Below are 19,091 nucleotides of genomic sequence, written 5' to 3'. Positions count from 1 at the left end.
AAAACCTTTGCAAAACTATCGATTTCAACTCAGGCTCAACTATTCTTTAGAGCAGTTTGTTGCTGATGAGTACAGATCTATAAATCTGTAGAGTTTAAGGCCACCAGAGCGAGTTCCCCACTCAGGAAAGATGCAGGAGAAACAACCAAAGCAAATGTTTGAGGTATTGATGGTGACTGTGTCGGGTTTCCAAGTGCATCGCATCTTGATAAAACGAGTTCTCAGACTTTTGGGTGTCCTGCGATGCGGATGAACAGGGTGGTCCGGGTGGATCCACCACTACCTGCAGCCACAGGACTCCACCACCATGTCCTCGTACTGCTTGTAGACCACATTGTTCCCTGAGTCGATGTAGAGGATGCTGATGGGGCTGAGTTTGGACGGGGCGCAGCAGCTGGGCGGCATGTTGCTGGGGTTCATGGAATTCATCAGCGTCTGGATGATGGCGTGGTTGGTGGGCTCCAGGTGGGAGCGCAGTGGAAAGTCGCACACCCCCTCACAGTGGTACGCCTCGTAATCGAGCGGGGCGATGATCCAGTCGTCCCAGCCCAGGTCTCTGAAGTTCACGTGCAGCGGCTTCTTGCTGCACCTGGACTTGGACTTCTTGCCGTGCCTCTTGCCGTGCCGGGTTCTGGCAGCCGCCGTCCTGCGTCTCCTCCCGGGGCTCCTCTCTTTGGTCCTCCTCTCCAGACCCAGCAGTGCTCTCCCCTCTCTCCTCTCACTGAAGAGCGTCTGCCTCTTTTTGGACCTGGTGAAGACCACTAAGATGGCCTTCTTCTGCTGAGGCCTCCCGTGCCGGTGCAGCCCCAGCAGGTGCATGTCCACCTCCCTCTCGGGGTTGTCCAGCGTGGCCCTGAGCTCCAGGCAGAAGAGCGTCCCCTTGCTCAGGTGCCGCCGCTCTCTGAATATTTCCCACACGTCCAACACCTCCCACTTCGGCCTGTGGGAATCCTGCAGGTCCAGAGTTCTGGAGTCCAGCAGCTGCTGGTCGTGGCAGGAGAGGAGCTGGATGTCGATCGGCTCCGTTTCCGAAATCCTGAAATTCCCAGACACTTTGGTGTAAATCCTGAGCTCGGCTCCCAGCACCTCCGCTTTTTCAGAGAGGGTTGAGACGTCGAACAGATACTGCTGTCTCCTCAGAGGCGAGAGTGGGAGGTCATCTGTGGAAAGCATTAAAAACAATATGGGTCAGACGCATTCTCACGGAGATGATGTACACACCACAGAGATGTGGGATCTCACAGTAAAAAAAAAAAAAAAATCTCTATTGTCTACCCTGAATTAATGTGGGAGACAAAGTATGAGTCACGGGTGTTCACTGATCCTACACACACACACAGACACACACACTCAGATCACAGTTACACATACCTTGCCCATTGTCCACAAAACTTGCAATAGTGTTTGCAGCTTTTGAAGACCGGAAGAAGCTGGCGTTTAGTCCCAGTTTCTCTGCAGTGGAGAACGTTTTGTAAATAGACAACATATAATCATGAGGCTCTATTTGGTCTTTAGTCATTGCTTTATTGCTTCTGTCCAGAGGCGCAGGCGCTCGAAACTCCTTGAAGTATTTGGACGCCGCTTGTCCATCAAATATTTTTGCCACCATGCCGCTCTTGGGGGCAGACGGGGGGAGAATGGCGTGAGTCTGGCAACAGGGGACTTCCCAAACGAAGACGAGAGCCCCGCAGAGAAAAGTGAAGTGGTAGACCTCCATCCTCTGGGCTCGTCCTGGGGTCTGCGCCGGAGCCTGCGGCCGAGGCTGAACTCTGCATCCAACTCCGCAGCAAGTGGCGCTCCGCGCAGCGCGCAGCGCGCACAGCCGAGGAGGACAGGCGGTGCGAAGTCTGGAGGAGGAGGCGAGGGCACGCCCACATTGTACTGCTATCGTGAGGGCACAAATTAAGGCTGTAAAACTAATTGTTCCTCTGTCACCTCCCTCCACAGGGAGCCGAGCAGATGCGCGCTGAAAGCATGCGCCGCAGCTTGTGGTGCGTTTAATGCCCCTCTGCTTTCCGCTGCTAAACCTGCTTGTGCAACACAAACGGCGAAGGAAACTCCTTTAAAGACAAATCGTCTAAATCGTTAGTGACTCTCTCTCTTCTCAAATACGAGTTTACAGCTGCTCCTGCGTCAGGTTTATCGCGGAGTCTTGCGCCCTCTAGCGAGGCGCACGGAGTAGTGTCCAAAAACTATAAAACGCGGCGAGACGCAGCCAAACAGCGTCATTCAGCACCATGGACAGAGTCTCCGCACAGCAATCAGACCGTCCATCTGTCCACTCATCCATCTTCTTCTACACAACTTCATCCACCCCAGGGTGCTGGATCTCATGTAGGTGAAGAACAAACACACACACAGACACACAGCGCATACAGAGGCAGTCACACACACTCAGTTTAGAGACACGAAGAAACCAGAGGAGGGTAACTGAAGAAAACCCCGAAGACTTCTCTGATTAGATGATTGTACTCTGACAAAATCTGATTAGTCTTTACTGTATGTAGTCTACAACTAACACTTATGGTTTTACACTGAAGTTTCATTTGCAATATTGTTTAGCAATGAATACAAAATCTAAAAAAAACGATGTAATGATTTGTTCTTGAAGTCTGCTTGTTCTCCTCAGGAGCTGGGGACATACATACTTGGCTGATCTCTGTATAACGTGTGGTTGTGTCTTCACTCATTTCAAATAGTGATTCAAAAGTTAATAGAAAAAAAAATCCTGGGAAAAGGCAAACCCCTGACTCCATGTTTTCCTGCTGCTAAACACTGCATTAGATACAAGGTGGATTAACAAACACTGACACAATGAAGATGTTCATCAGGGAAAAAAATAGACTTTATTTAAAGAAACTAGTACAATCCTCACAATGCAACTCATTTTTATCAAAGCTGTAAAACTTCATGTTTCCTTCAGATTTAAGTTTACTATTGCACTTGTCACAAATACAGCCTATAGTAGAGGTGAGGTGTGTGAGAGGAGGAACACACTGAAAACACGTAGGACAGTGACTCTACAGAAACATAACCAGTCACCTCAGGGTTAAATGGACTTCACAGCTTTTGCACAACATTAACAGCACACAGGATAGAAAGACGAAGGTGGGAAGAGATGAAGTAAAAATATAGAATATCGGCATGCTTTTATTGGATAACTTCTAAATTTTAATCCTTGTGTTAAATATTTTCACGAAAGACAGTCAGTTTCACTGTAACTTCATTTAAAATTTTTATTCGAGAAGAATTTTGTCTACTGCTCCAACATCAGCATTCCCTGCACAGAGACTGATTTTTATTAAATAACAGAAAAAATGTCATAATACCTATTTAATGGGACGTCTTTAATTGGGAGAATTAGGCCCCATTTAGCTGAGAGTAAAGATTTTTAAGGGAACATATAGAGAGCAACAGCAAATTCCACAGACATGGCCTCATTTCAGTTAAAAATTTCAGTCAGCTGTAGTGTTTCTAATTTGGATCATAATATTTTGACACGTGTCTGTACTTGTACTTTGGATTAAATGTGTTTTATTCCTATCTATGATTTAAAAAAAAAAAAAAAATCCCAAGAACCAGAAAACACCCTTGTGCGTTGTTTAAGTGACAATAAATGTCAGCAGAAGCACCTTAATAAAACCCTGAGACGTCTTTACAGCCCTATCGTGGAGGTCTAACATATAAAGCCGATGTCTAAGCAGCAGGTGATGGTGTAGATGACGCTGAGCAGACACAGACCGCCCGCAGACACGGCAGCGCTGGAGTCGAAAATGCTGTCGTCAGTGGGCCCCGGTGTGTTGGTGCTGGGGCTGGTGGAGTTGGTGACTGTGGGCGGCTGGGTGGTGGGGATGTTTTTGACGGAGAACGCTCTCGACTGCGTGTCCCACTCCTTCAATGTGAAGACCATGATGAGGTTCTCACCTGAAGAGAGAAGTAGAGGAATTAATCCAAGTCGAAAACCTTTACCTTATTGTTCTACCAGGTATGAAATATTTACAGCCAAAGCATTGGAACCGTTCATCCATTTACTATTTCAAATTCTGTCATTTGAACCTGCAGAGCATGAAATACACAGTGCGAGATCTTTATTTTTATGTACACTGCATGATACATTGTGTCAAGCATGGACGTCACTGTGACCTTGATGCAAAGATTTGGTTGATGTGAAGAAACGTGCTCATACCGCTGTTGAGCACGGCCAGGTCGGTGAAGTTGGCCCAGCAGGAGCTGAACTGGATGGTGGTGTTTCCTCCGAGTCCCTCCACGCTGTTTCCACTGGAGTCCTTCAGACTGGCAGTCGCTGTGAGAGTCGTTACTCCCACAGAAACACAGTTACCCTGCAGACAGCGGCAACACCGGTGGCTGTTAACAGACAGCTCAGACACAAAGCTCATGATTTTTCAGGCCACAAAATTGTCAAAATGTGTACACTGTGTTAGGAAAATGCACTTTTCGTACTTGTATTCTTTTCAGTATTATAAATTTTACTTGTAGTTGTGTTCAGATTTGTCTATTCAGTCTATTGTTAATACAGGATTAAAGAAAAGCAACAGATTTAAGGAGCACAAAACATTTTATAAAGTCTTTTCTTAAACAGATGAAAAATGATTTCAATGAGCTGAATCAAACAAGCACCAGTGCAGTAACAAAATGCTACATAATGTGGGGTTTGGAGACATAATTATGGGTCGCTGAATTAAAAACTTGAGAAGAAATAAACAAAAACAAATCACCTGACTTATAGCACAAAAGCTAGCTGCACTGCACATAATGGAACAAGAAATTACAGAATAACTGAATGAGTAGAGAGAAAAATGTTAAAATTCGACAAATAACTTCAAAAATGTGAGTCTTAATCTTCCGCCGAGCGCCAGCAGATCTGTTTGGAGAAGTGTTGCTGCCTCACCTCGTCGTCCACAGCCATCAGACTGGGCTGCTGGAGCAGAAGACCCACAAACTCCCCGGCTACAGGCGGGACCATCAGCAGCAGCTCCTCCACGCTGGTCACGAAACTGACTTTAGGCTCCTCTCTCGTCACTTCTTCTGTTGCCACCTGAAGTTTAAAGCGGAAAACCACTGAATCCGTGTCCAGCTGGGAGAGGAATCCATGACGTGAAACCAGATCCCGCCGTAGTTCACCTCGTTCCAGTCGGGGTCTGAGGAAGGAGGAGGAGGGGCGACCACTCCCATCGACGACACGTTGAAGCCGATGGACCCGCTGAGGGTTCCGGAAACCGCCGCCTGTCCCAGATCATCTGCGATGTTCTTCAGCAGCGTGAAGTCCTCCTCATCTGAGGAAACACAGGGAGCACAGAGGAGTAAGACACATTTCTGCATTTGTTAATTTACAGACACATCTGAGGCTTTTAAAGATGAAGACGAACAAAACTTCAGTGTAACCTAACTTATAAGACAATAAGAACAAAACTGCCATTATTCTTCTATTTCACATCCATTATAAATACACTGAAACAACTCAGGGATCCTTTGCTTTATTCTTAGTAATTGTAACTTATAAGTCATGAAGATCAAAAACAGCAAACAAATCTATGATCACATTTTGTGGATCACATAGAGATGAAGCATGCAGGCTGAAGGATCTCCAGGACCCGGTCTGGGGACTCCTGATCCAAACTGTCAGCCGTCCCTCTGTCCTCACCGTTGGTGCTGTTTGTGGTTTGCTGGACTGGAGGTTTCTTAATCTCCATCTCCACCGTCAGACCCGTGGATCTCCTCCTGCGCCGCGAGCCTCCGTCCTCCCTGATGACTTTGGTGATTCTGATCATGTCGGCAGGAATGTTGAAGAGCAGAGCGATGTTCTGGACCAGCTTGTCGCCAAAGAACTCCTCCTCCGTCAAGGCGGGCAGGTTGAAGGCGAGGAAAAGGACGGGGGAGGTCCGAATCTCCACCGGCGTGGAGCCTCTCACCAGGACCTTCAGCATTTTGAAGTCCTGATCGAAGTAGTTTGTGCCCAAAGTGGCGTTCAGCTGAGGAACGTACTGGCCTGAAAAAAGAAAAAGAGGAAACAACAACATAAAAAAAGAGCAGGTTTGAAAAGAAAATCCTCAATCACAGCTTGAACCTGCACCACGTTTCATCTATAGATCCATTTTTATAAATTAGCTTCCCTGTTTGTGTACCTGCGTAAAGGGGCTTGTTCAGGGTGTAGTCAGTTTTGTCTTGGTTCCACTGAGCATTAGTCGGAGCGATCAGCTGATTGTTGACGTAAACGTCGAGTCGCTGCGGGCTTGAGTAGAAAACTGACACCAAAACACTCTGCATGAAACAGAAGCAAGAAGACCTTCCATCATCAAAATGACTAAACTGAACCAGAACTGCAAAGATGAACGCTTGATCCCAGAATCACCTGATGATCATTTAATAATCAGAGTAAAGAGATTACAGCCAGAGAGGACAGACCTCAGATGCATCGGCGTTGAGCAACATGAGGCGGAGTTTCTGAGGGCTGACGCTGGAGAAGAAGACGTCCAGGGACTGACCGGTGGCCACGATGCTGTGAAACAGGGACACTCTCTTCTGGCAGGTGTAGCCGGAGCACCACCCGTGATCCTGAGGGCCTGGACACACAGACGCCGTCAGATTAAAACCAGAGTCTGCTGAGACGGCGTAGGTGTTTTACGGGTCCGCCGTCCCACCGTTGATCAGATCCACGAAGCCGTTACTGAGCACGGCGACGGGGGACAGACGTCGGGTCTCCGTGTCGGCGTCCAGACTCTCGATCACCAGCATCTCGTGGTTCAGCCCGAAGCATTTGTAGCTCTGCCAGGAAGTCACGTAGGTGCAGTTTTTCCTGATCACACCTGGACACAGCAACAGTTCGGGAAAATAAATTAAGGTTATGGCAAAAATGACCCAAATATTCAGTTCAACGCAATTGAAATTTTAAATTTAGAAAAAAAAATCATATTGTAGATTCTACAGAAGAATATTAGAAACCTGATTTTTAGCAAGTATGAGATAACCATTTTATTCGTACCTTTGTTTGGGGCGATCTGGCTGACCGGGATCCGGCTGCCGTTGAGGGCGGTGAGCATGACTTTGGGGATGCGATAGTCGCCCAGCCCCCTCCTGGGGTCTCCGTCCCACTCAAACTCGGACTGAGGCACCACAGCTCCCACGGCGCCCAGGAAGGAGCCGTCCAAGTCCTTCAGCAACGTCTTCTTCTTCGCATCGCAGTCCATGTCCACGCAGTCGGCCGGGTTCACCTTCCTGAAGCACAGAGGAACAATTATCAACCCCGTCGTGACTCGGACACTTGAGTTTATTTTGATTTGGCTGGCGATTTGTCAAAAATGTACCATGTGTGAGTTTTATCTCCTTTTCTGAGATAACTTTCTGTATCTGTCTCTGTCGCTCTGAGTTTATAGACATTCATGGAGCGACTGCCATGACTAGAATACAGCAGCCTCACTGGCAGCCTGCTGCCTGTTAATGTGCGATAACACACCCGAGATCAGGCCTGTGAATGAAGACTTTGCCCTTCTCAGTGCTGTCCACCATCTTGATGCCCGAAACGTGGACGGGGTGCTGCAGGTCCTCGTTCAGCGAGTTGGTGATGAACATCACGTTCGTCTCGCCGGAGCAGACGTCTTTGAAATTCACAAACGTCGTATCTGCAGAAGAAGGAAACAAAAATCAAAACAAAGACATTTGCTTTTGAAAAGAATTACTATGGGAGGAGATGAGCGCGACTGAACTCACCCGTGACCGTCATCAGGCCTTTAATGGCGTTGTAGTTCATGTTGAGGTGATGGGGCTTGAATGGAGCGGTGTTGTGTCCAGAAGCAAAATTAGGCCAACAAACTCCAGATCGACCTCCTGTACACAACAGACACAATGATACGAGAGAGGACGATGTTCACTCGCCAGAAATCACTTTCCTTTGACCCCATTTGTTATGTGAGAAAACAAAAACTATTCAAAATTCAATGTCTCATTTGAAGGTTATTGTTGAAGCAAGCTGTTCAAGTTTTACAAATTTTCAATATCAATCTCTCTCCTATTAAAGCTGATTCAAATACTTAAAGGCTCTTCAAACTGTTTACTCCTATTCTTTTTTCTCTTTGATTTAAAATGCTTTAATGTGTTTATTTTTGAGTCTTATCAGTTTAATTTTCTTTGAACCTTTTCATTTTTCTCTTTGCTTCAGCTCCTGTCCAAATGTTGGTTAATGTTAAGTACTTTTCTGAATTGCATTGGTTAGCACCGTTACTAAAGTGAGGCTGCCTTGCCTCGCCTGCTCAGGCAAAATTCTACAAACAAAATCTACCAGAATCAACCCATCACGGCCACAGGATTCACCGGGAAGTCACAGGCGCGTAACCTCAATTTCCATCAATCACAGTAATACTGAAGAACTGCCAGACACTTAAAGGTGCATTAAGGAGTTTTTGTGTTTTATGCGAAACAGCGCCCCCTGCAGGCCTTGGTCCTAACTGCAGCCTAGTGAAAGAGGGGAACTCCTTCCTCGCTCTTTAAGTAGCGCTCGAGTAAAATTTAAGTTTCTTTTGCCTGGTGGGGTCTGTGCTGGAGCTGTGGCAGTGCTAGAAACCGGTCTTTTCTTACTTTCTGGAAGATCCATCCTCAATACTGCTCAGTTGTTGCTGCTAAGCATCTGGCGGAGTAATGGCGGACAAAACGAATCAGGCCAGCTGGAGCGCACATTACGTCACATCATCTCAAATTCTCACCAAAAAAATTATGGCGCCGGACTGGCACTGCAACTTTCAAGTGACAATTTAGCGCTGTTAGAGATACTTGTAATGAATATGTCAGGGCACATTGTACACTTCATTGAATATTTGTAATATATTTATGGTGGAAAATAAGTATTTTTGAAGTTGAAAAACTCCTTAATGCACCTTTAAAGTTGAAGTTAAAACGGAACAGAAGCAGAAAAATCGAACATGAATGGCTGATTAATGGTTGTGCTTGCGGTCCGTTACCATTGACAGGTCTGGGAGCTCTGTGACCCGAGCTGACGGCGATATTAAAGTCACTGCTGGGCAAAGTGTCCGAGCAGTTGAAGTTCGGGCTGCTGCCAACAATCAGAGCATTCTGGGAAAAGCAATGAGAAGAATGTTTATAATATCTGTTGCAACACTGTGCCCCCACTGAACAAATACTTGTGAATTAAAGAAACAGCCTCTTACTTGAACGTGTACAGTTTTATCAGCGAACGCGTGTGTGAGCGAGGGCGGAGCGAAGGTGAGAGGCATGACGCCCATCCCGTTATCCACCAGGGTCACGTTGGAAATGACGACGTTCATGATTGTCTGAGACGAACGGAAGAGAAAATCACTGTCAGTTGTGGTGAAAAATCTTGATTAAACTGAGTGAGTGCAGGTGTGCAGTCGGTTGGCGTACCTGGAAGTAGACGCCGTAGTCGAAGCTCCTCCAGACGAAGAAACCCTGGACCCAGCTGCAGCCGGGCAGGCCGTCCTCGTTCAGGTAGACTCCGAACAAACCGCCGTGAGCTTCGTTATGGAGCCACTTCTCGTTATTGTTCTCAATGCCTACAGGCAGAAAATAAATGCGTGTGTGTGTGTGTGTGTGTGTGTGTGTGTGTGTGTGTGTGTGTGGGGAATACCGAAAAAAATAATGAAGCATTTTTCTCTTTCAAAAAGTATTATAATAAAGAACATGGGGTAATATTAAAAATAATAATAATAATAATCATCATCATAATAATCTCATCTTATTGTGGCAGTTAGATGTGAAGATTTTCAGTGTTAATAAAAATACAATGTATGATGTTGCTGCGTTTACTGTGGTGTTATTTACCTGGGCACGGTTCACCATTAATGCGATACGCGACTCTCTCATAACCTGCGACGATGTTATGCTGCAGCACGGTGTTTGTACCCTCGTTAACCTGATTCAGATTAGAGAAACACAAAACACAAATCAGGACAATGAAGAAAAACGTTTATAATATTCATGTGTGATGTGTGTATTTTTTTTTTTTTTTTTTTTAATGGACCTCCAACGCAGCGTTCCAGTCGAAGTTGAAGGGCTCCTCTCGGTCCTGGTAGGACCCGGGCCACTGAGCCAGCATCAGCAGGTTCCGCCTCACGGTCACATTATCGCCCCAAATCCTGATGGCTGATGCAAAAGACACACATTTACTAAAACGATGCAAGAGAAGTGCTGTTTAGAGTCAGGAAGAAGAAGAACGATGAGTTCAGGGTTTACCTTCTCCAACAGTCCGGTGCACGACGTTCTGGTCAATCTTCAGGTTGTGTGTTCCGAAGACGCCGATGGCCGGAGAGAAGCCGTCATGGATGCCGCAGCCCTGAATGTATGTGTCTCCAGAAACCTGAAGCACAGAATATAACTGTTATTTTCACTGAACTTGTTCACTGAACGACCTCCGAGGTGCACGTGGCTGGTGTTACCTCCCCCAGGTTCAGGAAGGCCACAGAGTAGCGTGGGTCGTACGAATCGGTCCAGCCCTCCTGACCAGAACGGTAAAACTCCACGTTCCTGATCTGAGCTTTGCCTGAAGAAGAAAAAGTCAAAATATGATGAAGAATTATCAAAAACACAACTCAGAAACAAATATTCCAATTATTGCTTTTACTGGGGAAAGTTAGTGATGGACTGCTATCAGCTCCTGATATCTCTAGAACAGCGGTGAACTTTTAAATCTTTAACTTTGGGTTTTTCTTTCTTACTGAAAATTAGAGCTGAAAGCCGCCGTATTAAAGATCATAAATGTAGAAAATAAAGTATTCTGTAGGGAAAAAGAAAAAGCAACTCAGTAAAAGTATTTGTACCTTTGTAGTCGATTCCTTCCCAGGAGTACGAGCCGACCAGCAGCCGGGCTCCGAACGACTCTTCCATCATCTGTGGATACTCCTGACCGATGATCTTGATGTTTCTGGTCAAATGGCCGACGTCGGCTGCCAGCGTGTAGGAGTAAGACGAACCCGACACCGAGTGAGTCTCACCTACAAACAGAGGGAAAACAGTTGATTAGGATGAGTCAGTTTAAACCCAAGGTACATTTAATGAAATTGGCACCAATGTGAAAGGATCTGAGTGAGAGCTGGAAGGTAAGACAGTATAAAAGCACTCGATTTAATCAAACGTCGTTATAAAATTAACTGTACATACTCAGCCAGCATAGTTTCTTTAAAGTGCTGGTGAGTAACAATGCAAAAACTTTACTATGTTGAGTCTGGAGAAACCAAACTGACCGATGTGGGTGTGGGTCAACGGTTGGCTCAGGGTCAGAGTGCGGCCGTCTGCCGACACGGCAGTGATGGTATGTTTCTCCGTCTCCCACGGGTTGTAGCTGGTGGTGGAGACGACAACTTCATCTCCAACCTGCGCGGACGCACAACAAACAGAAGCAGCAGATTGAAGCTTCTTCGATATCTTTTTATGTAAAAACTTCCGCTGGCTGGATGCAGACCTGCCAGTCCACAGACTCGCTCAGCGTCAGAGAGTTCGATCCAGCCGCGGCAGTCGCAGCCAGCTTGGTGTGGTAAACAGCAAGCGGAAGGCCGAAGAGCTCCAGAGTACCAAAGACGCCTGAAGCAAGGACAAAACACAGTCAGACATCTAAACATATCTGAAAACAAAACTCGATCTTCTGATTTGGTAAAGGATTTCAATATATTGACACTAATTTGAATTATTCAAATTATAAGATTACATTGAAGAATTTACTTAAGTACAACAAGTTGTATAACTTTATAATTGCCAAAAAAAAGATTGCTTTTATAAATGTACCATTCCAAAGGAATTGAATCAGCTTCCTAATATTATGACTTAAAATAAAACTACCAATATGGGAGCTCTTCACTATTTCAGTGATTTTTGACTGTTAGGAAGACGTTAGATGGTGGCAAAGGTATAAAGGCATGTTTTGTAAGAGCTTTCCAAAAAAAAAAAAAAAACACACAGCCTGTGCATTTATTAAAACATGAATGCTCAGTTTTAGAGTTTCCGTCAGATTTTGTGACGTAAATGTTTATTGAGAATGACTTAACAGCCTCATTGCTGATATGTAAAATCATTTTCACATTTGTTGCATCATTTTTTTTCAAAATCTTAAGAAAAGCAACAGCAAAGTAAAGTGTCTCCTATAGAAATAGATGATTTCTGTTTGTTTGATTTATTAAAATAAATAAAAAGTAAGAAAAAACTGTGAAATGACTCTTCTGCTTCAATGCTGCGTCAACACATCCTGAAGAGCTACTCATGGTTTCTTATTTACTTGAGTGGCGTTCCTGTTCTCACCCAGCACTTTGGAGCCCTGGTTGGGTCCATTGGGCAGCGGCCAGTCAGGGGTGTCATGGTTTCCTCTCAGCTTGATGAGCAGCTGGCCTCTGAACGGCTCGTCTTCCCAGCCGGCGATCATCCTGCCTCCCTGAAAGGCCAACAACAAAAGACACTTTATACAATACTTGAGTGTTTTGCTATGTGATTATGATACTAAAAACCCAAAACATTTTTATTTTATACTTCCAGATGCAGAAATGTACATTTCCTCACACTAACAGATATTTATTTTGTCTGCAGTTTGCTCTATTAATTGCATTTTTGTAACTGACTCCAGCTGCTGTTTAGACTATCAATACAAAAAACAGATATTCATTCAAATTTAAAATTTTCATCTTGGTATTTCTGGAGAAAGGAGTGATGACACAGACCTGAATGGAGATGTACACGGCGTCGATCACCACTGTCCTGTACTCAGGAACAGAGCGAGCCGGTCTGGAGGACGAGCTGTTTGTGTCGTCGGGGATCTCGAGGACTCCGATGATCGTCAGCTTGTTGAGCGGAGGAGTGTCGCTATCCAAAACAACCCACGTCCCTGCGGTTGAACAGACAAAACTTATTAAAGGGAGCTATGAGATTTACATACCAGCACTGTTGTCCACTGGGTAGCAGTGTTACGTCGCTTTGTGTTAACATGTGACTGACTGTCACTGTTTAGGTTCTTCAGTTTGGTTGGTAGCTGTAGTGGTCCTTAAGTATTTTCACCTTTTGATATGGTATAAATGATGCAGTCATCTAAAATCAGCTGACTCGTGCTAATCTCAAGACAGAATTTTTTGTGTTTAAAGGTGCTGTAGGCAGGATTTTGCTAGTCAATGCTAATTTTTCTGTGTTTTCTTTGGATTAAATGTTAGAGTATCCATTGATAATCCTTTAGGAGTGTAGCATAATTGCACTACCACAAGGGCGCAGCGTTTCCATCTGTCTCTGTTCTGAACTGAAAAGGAATCTCGACAGCTCCAGGTATCTTTGACCAATCAGAAGAGCCCCTGAGGCTCTAACTGGTCTAATTGGTCGAGGGGCGTTCATCGCACGTTCTTGTGGGAGGGGCTTAACTTGCGTAAGGGCGTGATGTCAGAGAAAACAGGACAGGATTGGCTGTGCTGGGTTTCAAATCGCCATCTTAGATGGGTCAAATTGCCATCTTGCTAAGGTAACCCTAAGCAAGATGGCGGCGATGCCAAATCCTGCCTACAGCACCTTTAATCAATAGTCCAAAATTTTTAATTTTGTCACTGCTGTGCTACTGATTTGTCCAGCTGCTTCTCTGAAAGACTCAATCATCGATTTTATGGTGCAAACTGGGTTTGCAAAACTAAACAGGCAGGTTCAAATATTAGTCGACTATCGTTCAGCGAAACATCGTAGAACTTTCTTTGACCTCATGACTTGTTTTGTTTCTCTCGGCTGATTATTTCAGGCTACAGTGAATCAAATCGAAAACAGTTGATTCATGTTGTGCTGTTAAGGTTATTTCAACATTACCTGGCGGGATGACCACATCGGTGCCCTCTGCAGGAACCGTGAAGTTGTTTTCAGCCGAATTGCTCCAGAAAGAGGTGTTAGACCAAAGACTACAGACAAGCAGACACCAGGGGGCGTTTTAACATCATGAAGAGGAAACCTAGTAGTGAAGTCACATTATTGAGTGAATTGGAATAAATAATCGTACATGAAGTCGTCCGGTCGGCCGCTGGGCAATGGGGGGAGCGTGGCCGGGGGAGGGGGAGGAGGAGGGATGCAGTTCGGGAAGAAGCAGCGGTAGACTTGGAAGTTCACTGCGACGTCAGTCATGGAGCGGTCGACGCTGTTTCGTCTCCTGCGAGCGTTCATCTTCCCAGACACTGCCGAACCAAGACAAAGGCAAACAGCTCAGTCTGATAAAAACACATATTACATGTGGTGCAAAATAAAAAAAAAAAATCTGTTTTAGTTTAGTGGATAATGAAATGAAATCCAAAAATATAGGACTATACATTAAAGTTTTCAAAGAATAAGTTTAAACCCAAATTGATTTCACAGAACTAATGAAACCCTTCAGTGTTAAAGAGAATCATTAAAATGTTCACTTTAAGCACAGTAATGGCACGAGTGCGTCTCTGACCGATGTAGAAGAGGTCGTTGGTGTCTTCGTCGAAGTACCAGTCGCCGTTGTCGTTGCTGCTGAAGCTCAGAGGCGACGCGGAGCCGTTTCTCTTGTCTATGATGCGGAAACTGTTCGGACTCTGGGTGAAGTTGTGATTCATGATCACATACTGATCCGACTGTATGTTTGGGGGAAAAAAGGAGGTGAAATCAGATGAAAGCTGGTGTGAGAAAACAATTCATTTTGATGTGATCAGAGATCCTTTTTTTTTGTTTGTTTTTTTTACCTTGAAACTGTAAAACTTTGCACTGTAGCTGATGTTTGTGATGTGGTCCACATTGTCAAAGTACCAGTTGTACGTCTTTCCAGAGGGCAGCAAAGCCATCCAGCCGAACCTATGAGTCATTCTCTTCTTCAAATAGGGGACCACGCTCGTGCCTGAATGTAAAAACAGAAAGTCTCATCACATGGTTCACAGAATTGATCATCTGGTAACACATAGAAGCAGTCAAACTGATGGAACGTTACAAGTAGAGGTTTTAATATCAATCAAGATATTCAACATTTTCTCTTTCAATACTGTATGGAAGCATAAATTATTTTTTTAGTTTGTGATAAAAACATAATGCAGATGGACGTGTGTGTAAAATCTTTTTTCATCACTTTGTGAAAAATGTGTGAAATAAAAAGTGAGGATAAACTGTTTGTGTCATTTCATGCATAAAATAAGAATTCAAGTATGAAATGTTTTATATCTCTTCTATTAAAATATTCTTGCTCTGTTACCATTATTGGTACGAGGTTTATAATGAAGAGACATCAATCAACACCAATATCTACTTACAACATCATAGCCTTACTTCTAATGTCTAAATGCTTCCTAATCTATATTTTCAACAATTTGTCCATTTAAAGCATCTTTTAAATAGTTGCATTTGAGAAATGTAATACTACTGAAACTCCTCCTAATTCACAACATGATATTGTTTAAAGTGAACATGACCTGAAGAAGGTGATTTGTGATTGAACAAGAATAAATCTGAATCCACTGACTCTTCCTGGTGTTTGTTTAGAAAGATTGTGATTGAGTATAATTTTTTATACACACAAATAAAATAAGAATTAGACCAAAACCGACACCGGGTGTCTCAACGTATTACCAAAAAGTGGCTGACTCTATGTTAATACCATAGGGGTTGGTAAAGATGGCGTCCTTTGCAGCGAGAGAGCTTGGCGTTGGGTTGTTGAAGGACAAACGGTGGAAGGCAACGGTTTGGTCACACACGGCGCCGGGGAAGCCCACACTCCACTCAGGACTCTGGGAGCAGTGAGCCGGGTCCAGCAGGTTGCTCATGGGCACGACGGTGTGATCGACGTTACCTGAAGAAAGAAGCACACTGTAGTTAAATTCTTTTAAAATTGATGCACCTAAAAAAGTATTATAAAGTATTACTGGCTTTAGTATTTTTGAAGGGTTCATGATCTGTAAATACAACAAGTGATATGAGAGACTTCATAGCACCAAACCTAAGATCCAATACTAACAGTTTTCAGGTGGATTTCTTGAACTCAAAAACCAATAAATATGTGATTGATTCAGTTTATTAAGAAAAAGCGGGAAAGGGGACGGTTAATAATAAGTATAAAAACCTGTCAGTGAGCCGTCCGTGTCCTGCAGCTGCACTTCATGCTCCCACCTGAACCCGGCCTTGTTGGGTGATTTCCAGTACTCAATGCCGGCAAACCTGGCGGCCCAGCCTCCGCACCGATCGGTGCACGTCCCGTCGATCTTGGTGACCCCGATGGCCGCGCAGGGGCTGCGGTCGAAGTGAATGAACTTGGTGTTCAGGACGCTCATGCCGTCGTCGAAGGGCAGGATGACGCCTCGCTGGGTGCAGTAGTCGCTCCCCAGCTGGAGCTCGTCCACGTGGCCGACGATGGTGCTGTTGGACACCGCCGCTCCTCCGTCTTCTCCATAGCCGTCGACAAACGACTGTAAAATGCGTTTGGCTTCGATGCCGGCTTTCTCATTGTTGACCATGACGAAGTCGCTGAACTGGACGGCGCCCACGTTGACCCACTCGGCCCCCTTCTCGCAGTTCCAGGTGGTGAGGGAACGGAAGACGGCGGGTTTGGGGATCTTGGCGCGGCAGCCTCCAGTTTCCATCGGTAAGAAGTCTTGGAAGATCCAGAGTCCGAACCAGCCCTGCGAGTGCACGGTGTTGTTGAAGAACTCCCCGAGAGGAACCTTCTTCTGGCAGATGTTTGGGTCGTAGGACGGGCCGTCCGGGTGCTCGTGCATGCGGTACCAGAAGCCGAAGTGGGTGCCGCCCGCCGCGGCGTTGTGGCGGATGATGTTGTCCGGATTGGTGACCCAGTAGGCGGCGGGAGTGATGTCGTCGTTCAGCAGGCTGGTGCTCTGCTTGACAAACACGGCCAGGTTGTACTGCAGGATGTTCTGGGTCTCGATGCCGTCCTCGATGAAGAAGGCCCCGCCCATGATGTCGTAGATGACGTTCCGCTCCACCAGCAGCTGGTGGGTGTTGTGGATGGTCACGGCCCTGTTGAAGGTCTGGTGGATGGAGCAGCCCCTCACGTAGGATTCGTAGCCGATCTTCCCCATCAGATGCCAGTGGATGGGATAACGTCCCAACCGGAAGGCCTGTCCGGCGTGGTAGACCTGTCGCACACATGCAGGGGAAGGCTTCAGAATGCAGCTTTTTCATTTCTTGAATCTCGAATTAATCAAAATGTTTTTTTATAAAATTACTTAGTTTCATCTAGACATAATCGTTTTTCATTTTCAATCCTTTTTTTTCTCAAACATAACTTTTTTTTTTCTTTTTTTTCTTTGTCTGATTGTTGTTGCTTCATTCTCTCCTCACAAAACACTTTGGTTCTGAAAGCCGCCAGTCCATGAGAGATTTTCCTCAAGGAGAATTTAAGCATGTTACCTCAACATATTCCAGCCTGCCGATGGCCAAGTTCTCACTCGGTCGGGGTGCATGAAACATGATGCAGCCTCCAAACTGATCACTGCCAGCCTCCTCTCCAAAGCGTCCCTGGAAACAGGTCTGAGTGGCAAATTCGCCTGCAGGACACAGAAAAAAGAACAAATTCATCATATATGATGATTTCTTGTGTGGAAAGTATGGAAGGAAATGCAGAAATTCAAATTATTCAAATTTCAAAGCATAGAGTATAGTTCTGCACCGATCTGTAAACACGCCCTGGAGACCAACCCCCTGATAAATAACTGTACAACATTCAGCTGCAGCATGATGACGATCCACTGTCGCACAGACCTGTGTCGAACCCGGCGTCGCAGGCTTTGATGGTCTCGTCCCACTCGAAGTGCTGCGAGCCTCGGACCACCACGTTCCTGGTGAGGAGGCCCACCTCAGCCCTGCCCTCAAACACGGTGCCGTCAGGGAGCTGGACGGACACCCCGAGGTGCGTGTAGTCCAGCGGCTCGCTCAGCGTGAGGGTCAGTCCGTCGGCCGAGACGGAGGCGATCCTCCTCACCTCGTTCTCTCTCTGACTGTGTCTGTAAAGTTTTGATAGAAGCATTCATTACTGCGCCTGTGTGATGGATCTCCATGAAACTCGGGCTAAAATATCAGAACAGAAGTGTGTCAAAGACAAAGCATGCTATCTGAGAGACATTTAAGGTCTCAAGTGCAGCTGACTATCAGTTTGTGTCCAAATTTAGAACTGTCTCAGATCCTTTATAAACACTGCCTTACCACAAAATAAATCTGTGCACATATCTAGGTGAAAAGCGACATACAGAATGAATTCAGCATGAAACTGTGTTGCTCTAATACTGGTTTTTGCACACATAAAAAAAAGAGAAACTTCTATGGTGGATCTCAGAGAAAGTTTCATCAGTACGACCTTGGATCTTTCAGCCCATCTCTCATCATGTCACATTTCTTTTTGGTCTTTTATGTCTGCATTTCCTGTATTTTGCTGCAGTCACGATCCGCAGACCTCTGACGTACATTCTGTCCTTGAGCAAGGATCACTCAGTGCTGTGGCTTTTCTCAACAATACTGAATGAAGGCAACATTTCAGTCTTCTCAGCTTATGGCGGGTCATTCACAAATGAAATTTTGTACTTAAGAAGCCTTTTTTTATCACAGATTTCTGTTAAACAACTTTACTCCAACTTGCTATTTGTCCGGTGAACATGGTCGTACCTGTGGCCGGTGGAGGCGATGACAATCTCATCTCCTGCTTTCCAGGTCACGGCCTGCATCAAGGTCAGGGTGGTGGAGCCGCTGGTCGCAGTCGCAGCCAATCGGGTCCAGGGGACGGGAACAGGAATACCTGGAGGAGCAGGTTATCGACAATGAGCTGCACCTGAGGGGGGCAGGTGAAATGTCACAGACAAGAGCAACACGCTGCAGGACTAAAGCACTAGAATTACTTGGTCAACGTAACAGCAGGTTTCTGGAAGAGTTGGGTCACAAATATGATACTTCCATACATTGATGAAAGTTGAAAACCTACTTAATATTTGCTGTAAAAATGTTTCCTTAAACCCTGTAGATACCATTAAATTATAAACCTAGTTTCAATCCTGTAATTTAAACTACTGAAACAACATACCAATGCTACTTTAAATGTTACAATAAAAGAGAATATATAAAGCTGAAGGAAAACCAGTCTCATTTCATGAGACTAG

General features: G+C 45.3%; 2 protein-coding genes across 2 annotated transcripts in view; both read right to left on the bottom strand.

Moving 5' to 3' along the window:
• Positions 1-279: 279 nt before the first annotated feature.
• On the bottom strand, positions 280-1,717 carry gdf6b (growth differentiation factor 6b). Its single transcript, XM_030121026.1, has 2 exons — positions 1,372-1,717; positions 280-1,160 (listed from the first exon to the last, which is right to left on the bottom strand). The coding sequence occupies exons 1-2, from the start codon at positions 1,715-1,717 to the stop codon at positions 280-282; spliced, it is 1,227 nt and encodes a 408-aa protein (XP_029976886.1).
• A 1,106-nt stretch (positions 1,718-2,823) lies between these two features.
• Positions 2,824-19,091, bottom strand: part of pkhd1l1.1 (PKHD1 like 1, tandem duplicate 1) — a 42,498-nt gene continuing 26,230 nt past the window's right edge. The window contains exons 46-77 of the mRNA XM_030120509.1: positions 18,604-18,733; positions 17,707-17,948; positions 17,356-17,492; positions 16,052-17,081; positions 15,590-15,781; positions 14,688-14,839; positions 14,420-14,579; positions 13,988-14,159; positions 13,801-13,889; positions 12,687-12,850; positions 12,274-12,403; positions 11,444-11,562; positions 11,226-11,355; positions 10,803-10,976; positions 10,422-10,525; positions 10,219-10,342; positions 10,007-10,128; positions 9,808-9,898; positions 9,391-9,539; positions 9,177-9,299; positions 8,970-9,081; positions 7,726-7,842; positions 7,472-7,637; positions 7,001-7,233; positions 6,660-6,824; positions 6,424-6,581; positions 6,144-6,279; positions 5,663-6,007; positions 5,143-5,294; positions 4,910-5,056; positions 4,187-4,340; positions 2,824-3,924 (exon numbers count right to left, since the gene is read on the bottom strand). Coding sequence (XP_029976369.1) covers positions 3,677-3,924; positions 4,187-4,340; positions 4,910-5,056; positions 5,143-5,294; positions 5,663-6,007; positions 6,144-6,279; positions 6,424-6,581; positions 6,660-6,824; positions 7,001-7,233; positions 7,472-7,637; positions 7,726-7,842; positions 8,970-9,081; positions 9,177-9,299; positions 9,391-9,539; positions 9,808-9,898; positions 10,007-10,128; positions 10,219-10,342; positions 10,422-10,525; positions 10,803-10,976; positions 11,226-11,355; positions 11,444-11,562; positions 12,274-12,403; positions 12,687-12,850; positions 13,801-13,889; positions 13,988-14,159; positions 14,420-14,579; positions 14,688-14,839; positions 15,590-15,781; positions 16,052-17,081; positions 17,356-17,492; positions 17,707-17,948; positions 18,604-18,733 — 5,867 coding nt within the window. The 3' untranslated portion in view covers positions 2,824-3,676. The remainder of the gene's footprint in view (positions 3,925-4,186; positions 4,341-4,909; positions 5,057-5,142; positions 5,295-5,662; positions 6,008-6,143; positions 6,280-6,423; positions 6,582-6,659; positions 6,825-7,000; positions 7,234-7,471; positions 7,638-7,725; positions 7,843-8,969; positions 9,082-9,176; positions 9,300-9,390; positions 9,540-9,807; positions 9,899-10,006; positions 10,129-10,218; positions 10,343-10,421; positions 10,526-10,802; positions 10,977-11,225; positions 11,356-11,443; positions 11,563-12,273; positions 12,404-12,686; positions 12,851-13,800; positions 13,890-13,987; positions 14,160-14,419; positions 14,580-14,687; positions 14,840-15,589; positions 15,782-16,051; positions 17,082-17,355; positions 17,493-17,706; positions 17,949-18,603; positions 18,734-19,091) is intronic.

The sequence above is a fragment of the Salarias fasciatus genome, chromosome 22 (genome assembly GCF_902148845.1).
Source record: "Salarias fasciatus chromosome 22, fSalaFa1.1, whole genome shotgun sequence".
In the NCBI taxonomy this organism is placed as follows: Eukaryota; Metazoa; Chordata; class Actinopteri; order Blenniiformes; family Blenniidae; genus Salarias; species Salarias fasciatus.
The sequence above is the reverse complement of the archived record's forward strand: the minus strand, read 5'-3'. Positions and strand labels throughout refer to the sequence as shown.

Excerpts from the sequence above, each read along its gene's own strand:
- gdf6b (XM_030121026.1), bottom strand. The coding sequence starts at position 1,717 with ATGGAGGTCTACCACTTCACTTTTCTCTGCGGGGCTCTCGTCTTCGTT. Across the intron at positions 1,161-1,371 it reads TTTTGTGGACAATGGGCAAG|ATGACCTCCCACTCTCGCCT; the intron begins GTATGTGTAACT and ends TGCTTTCCACAG.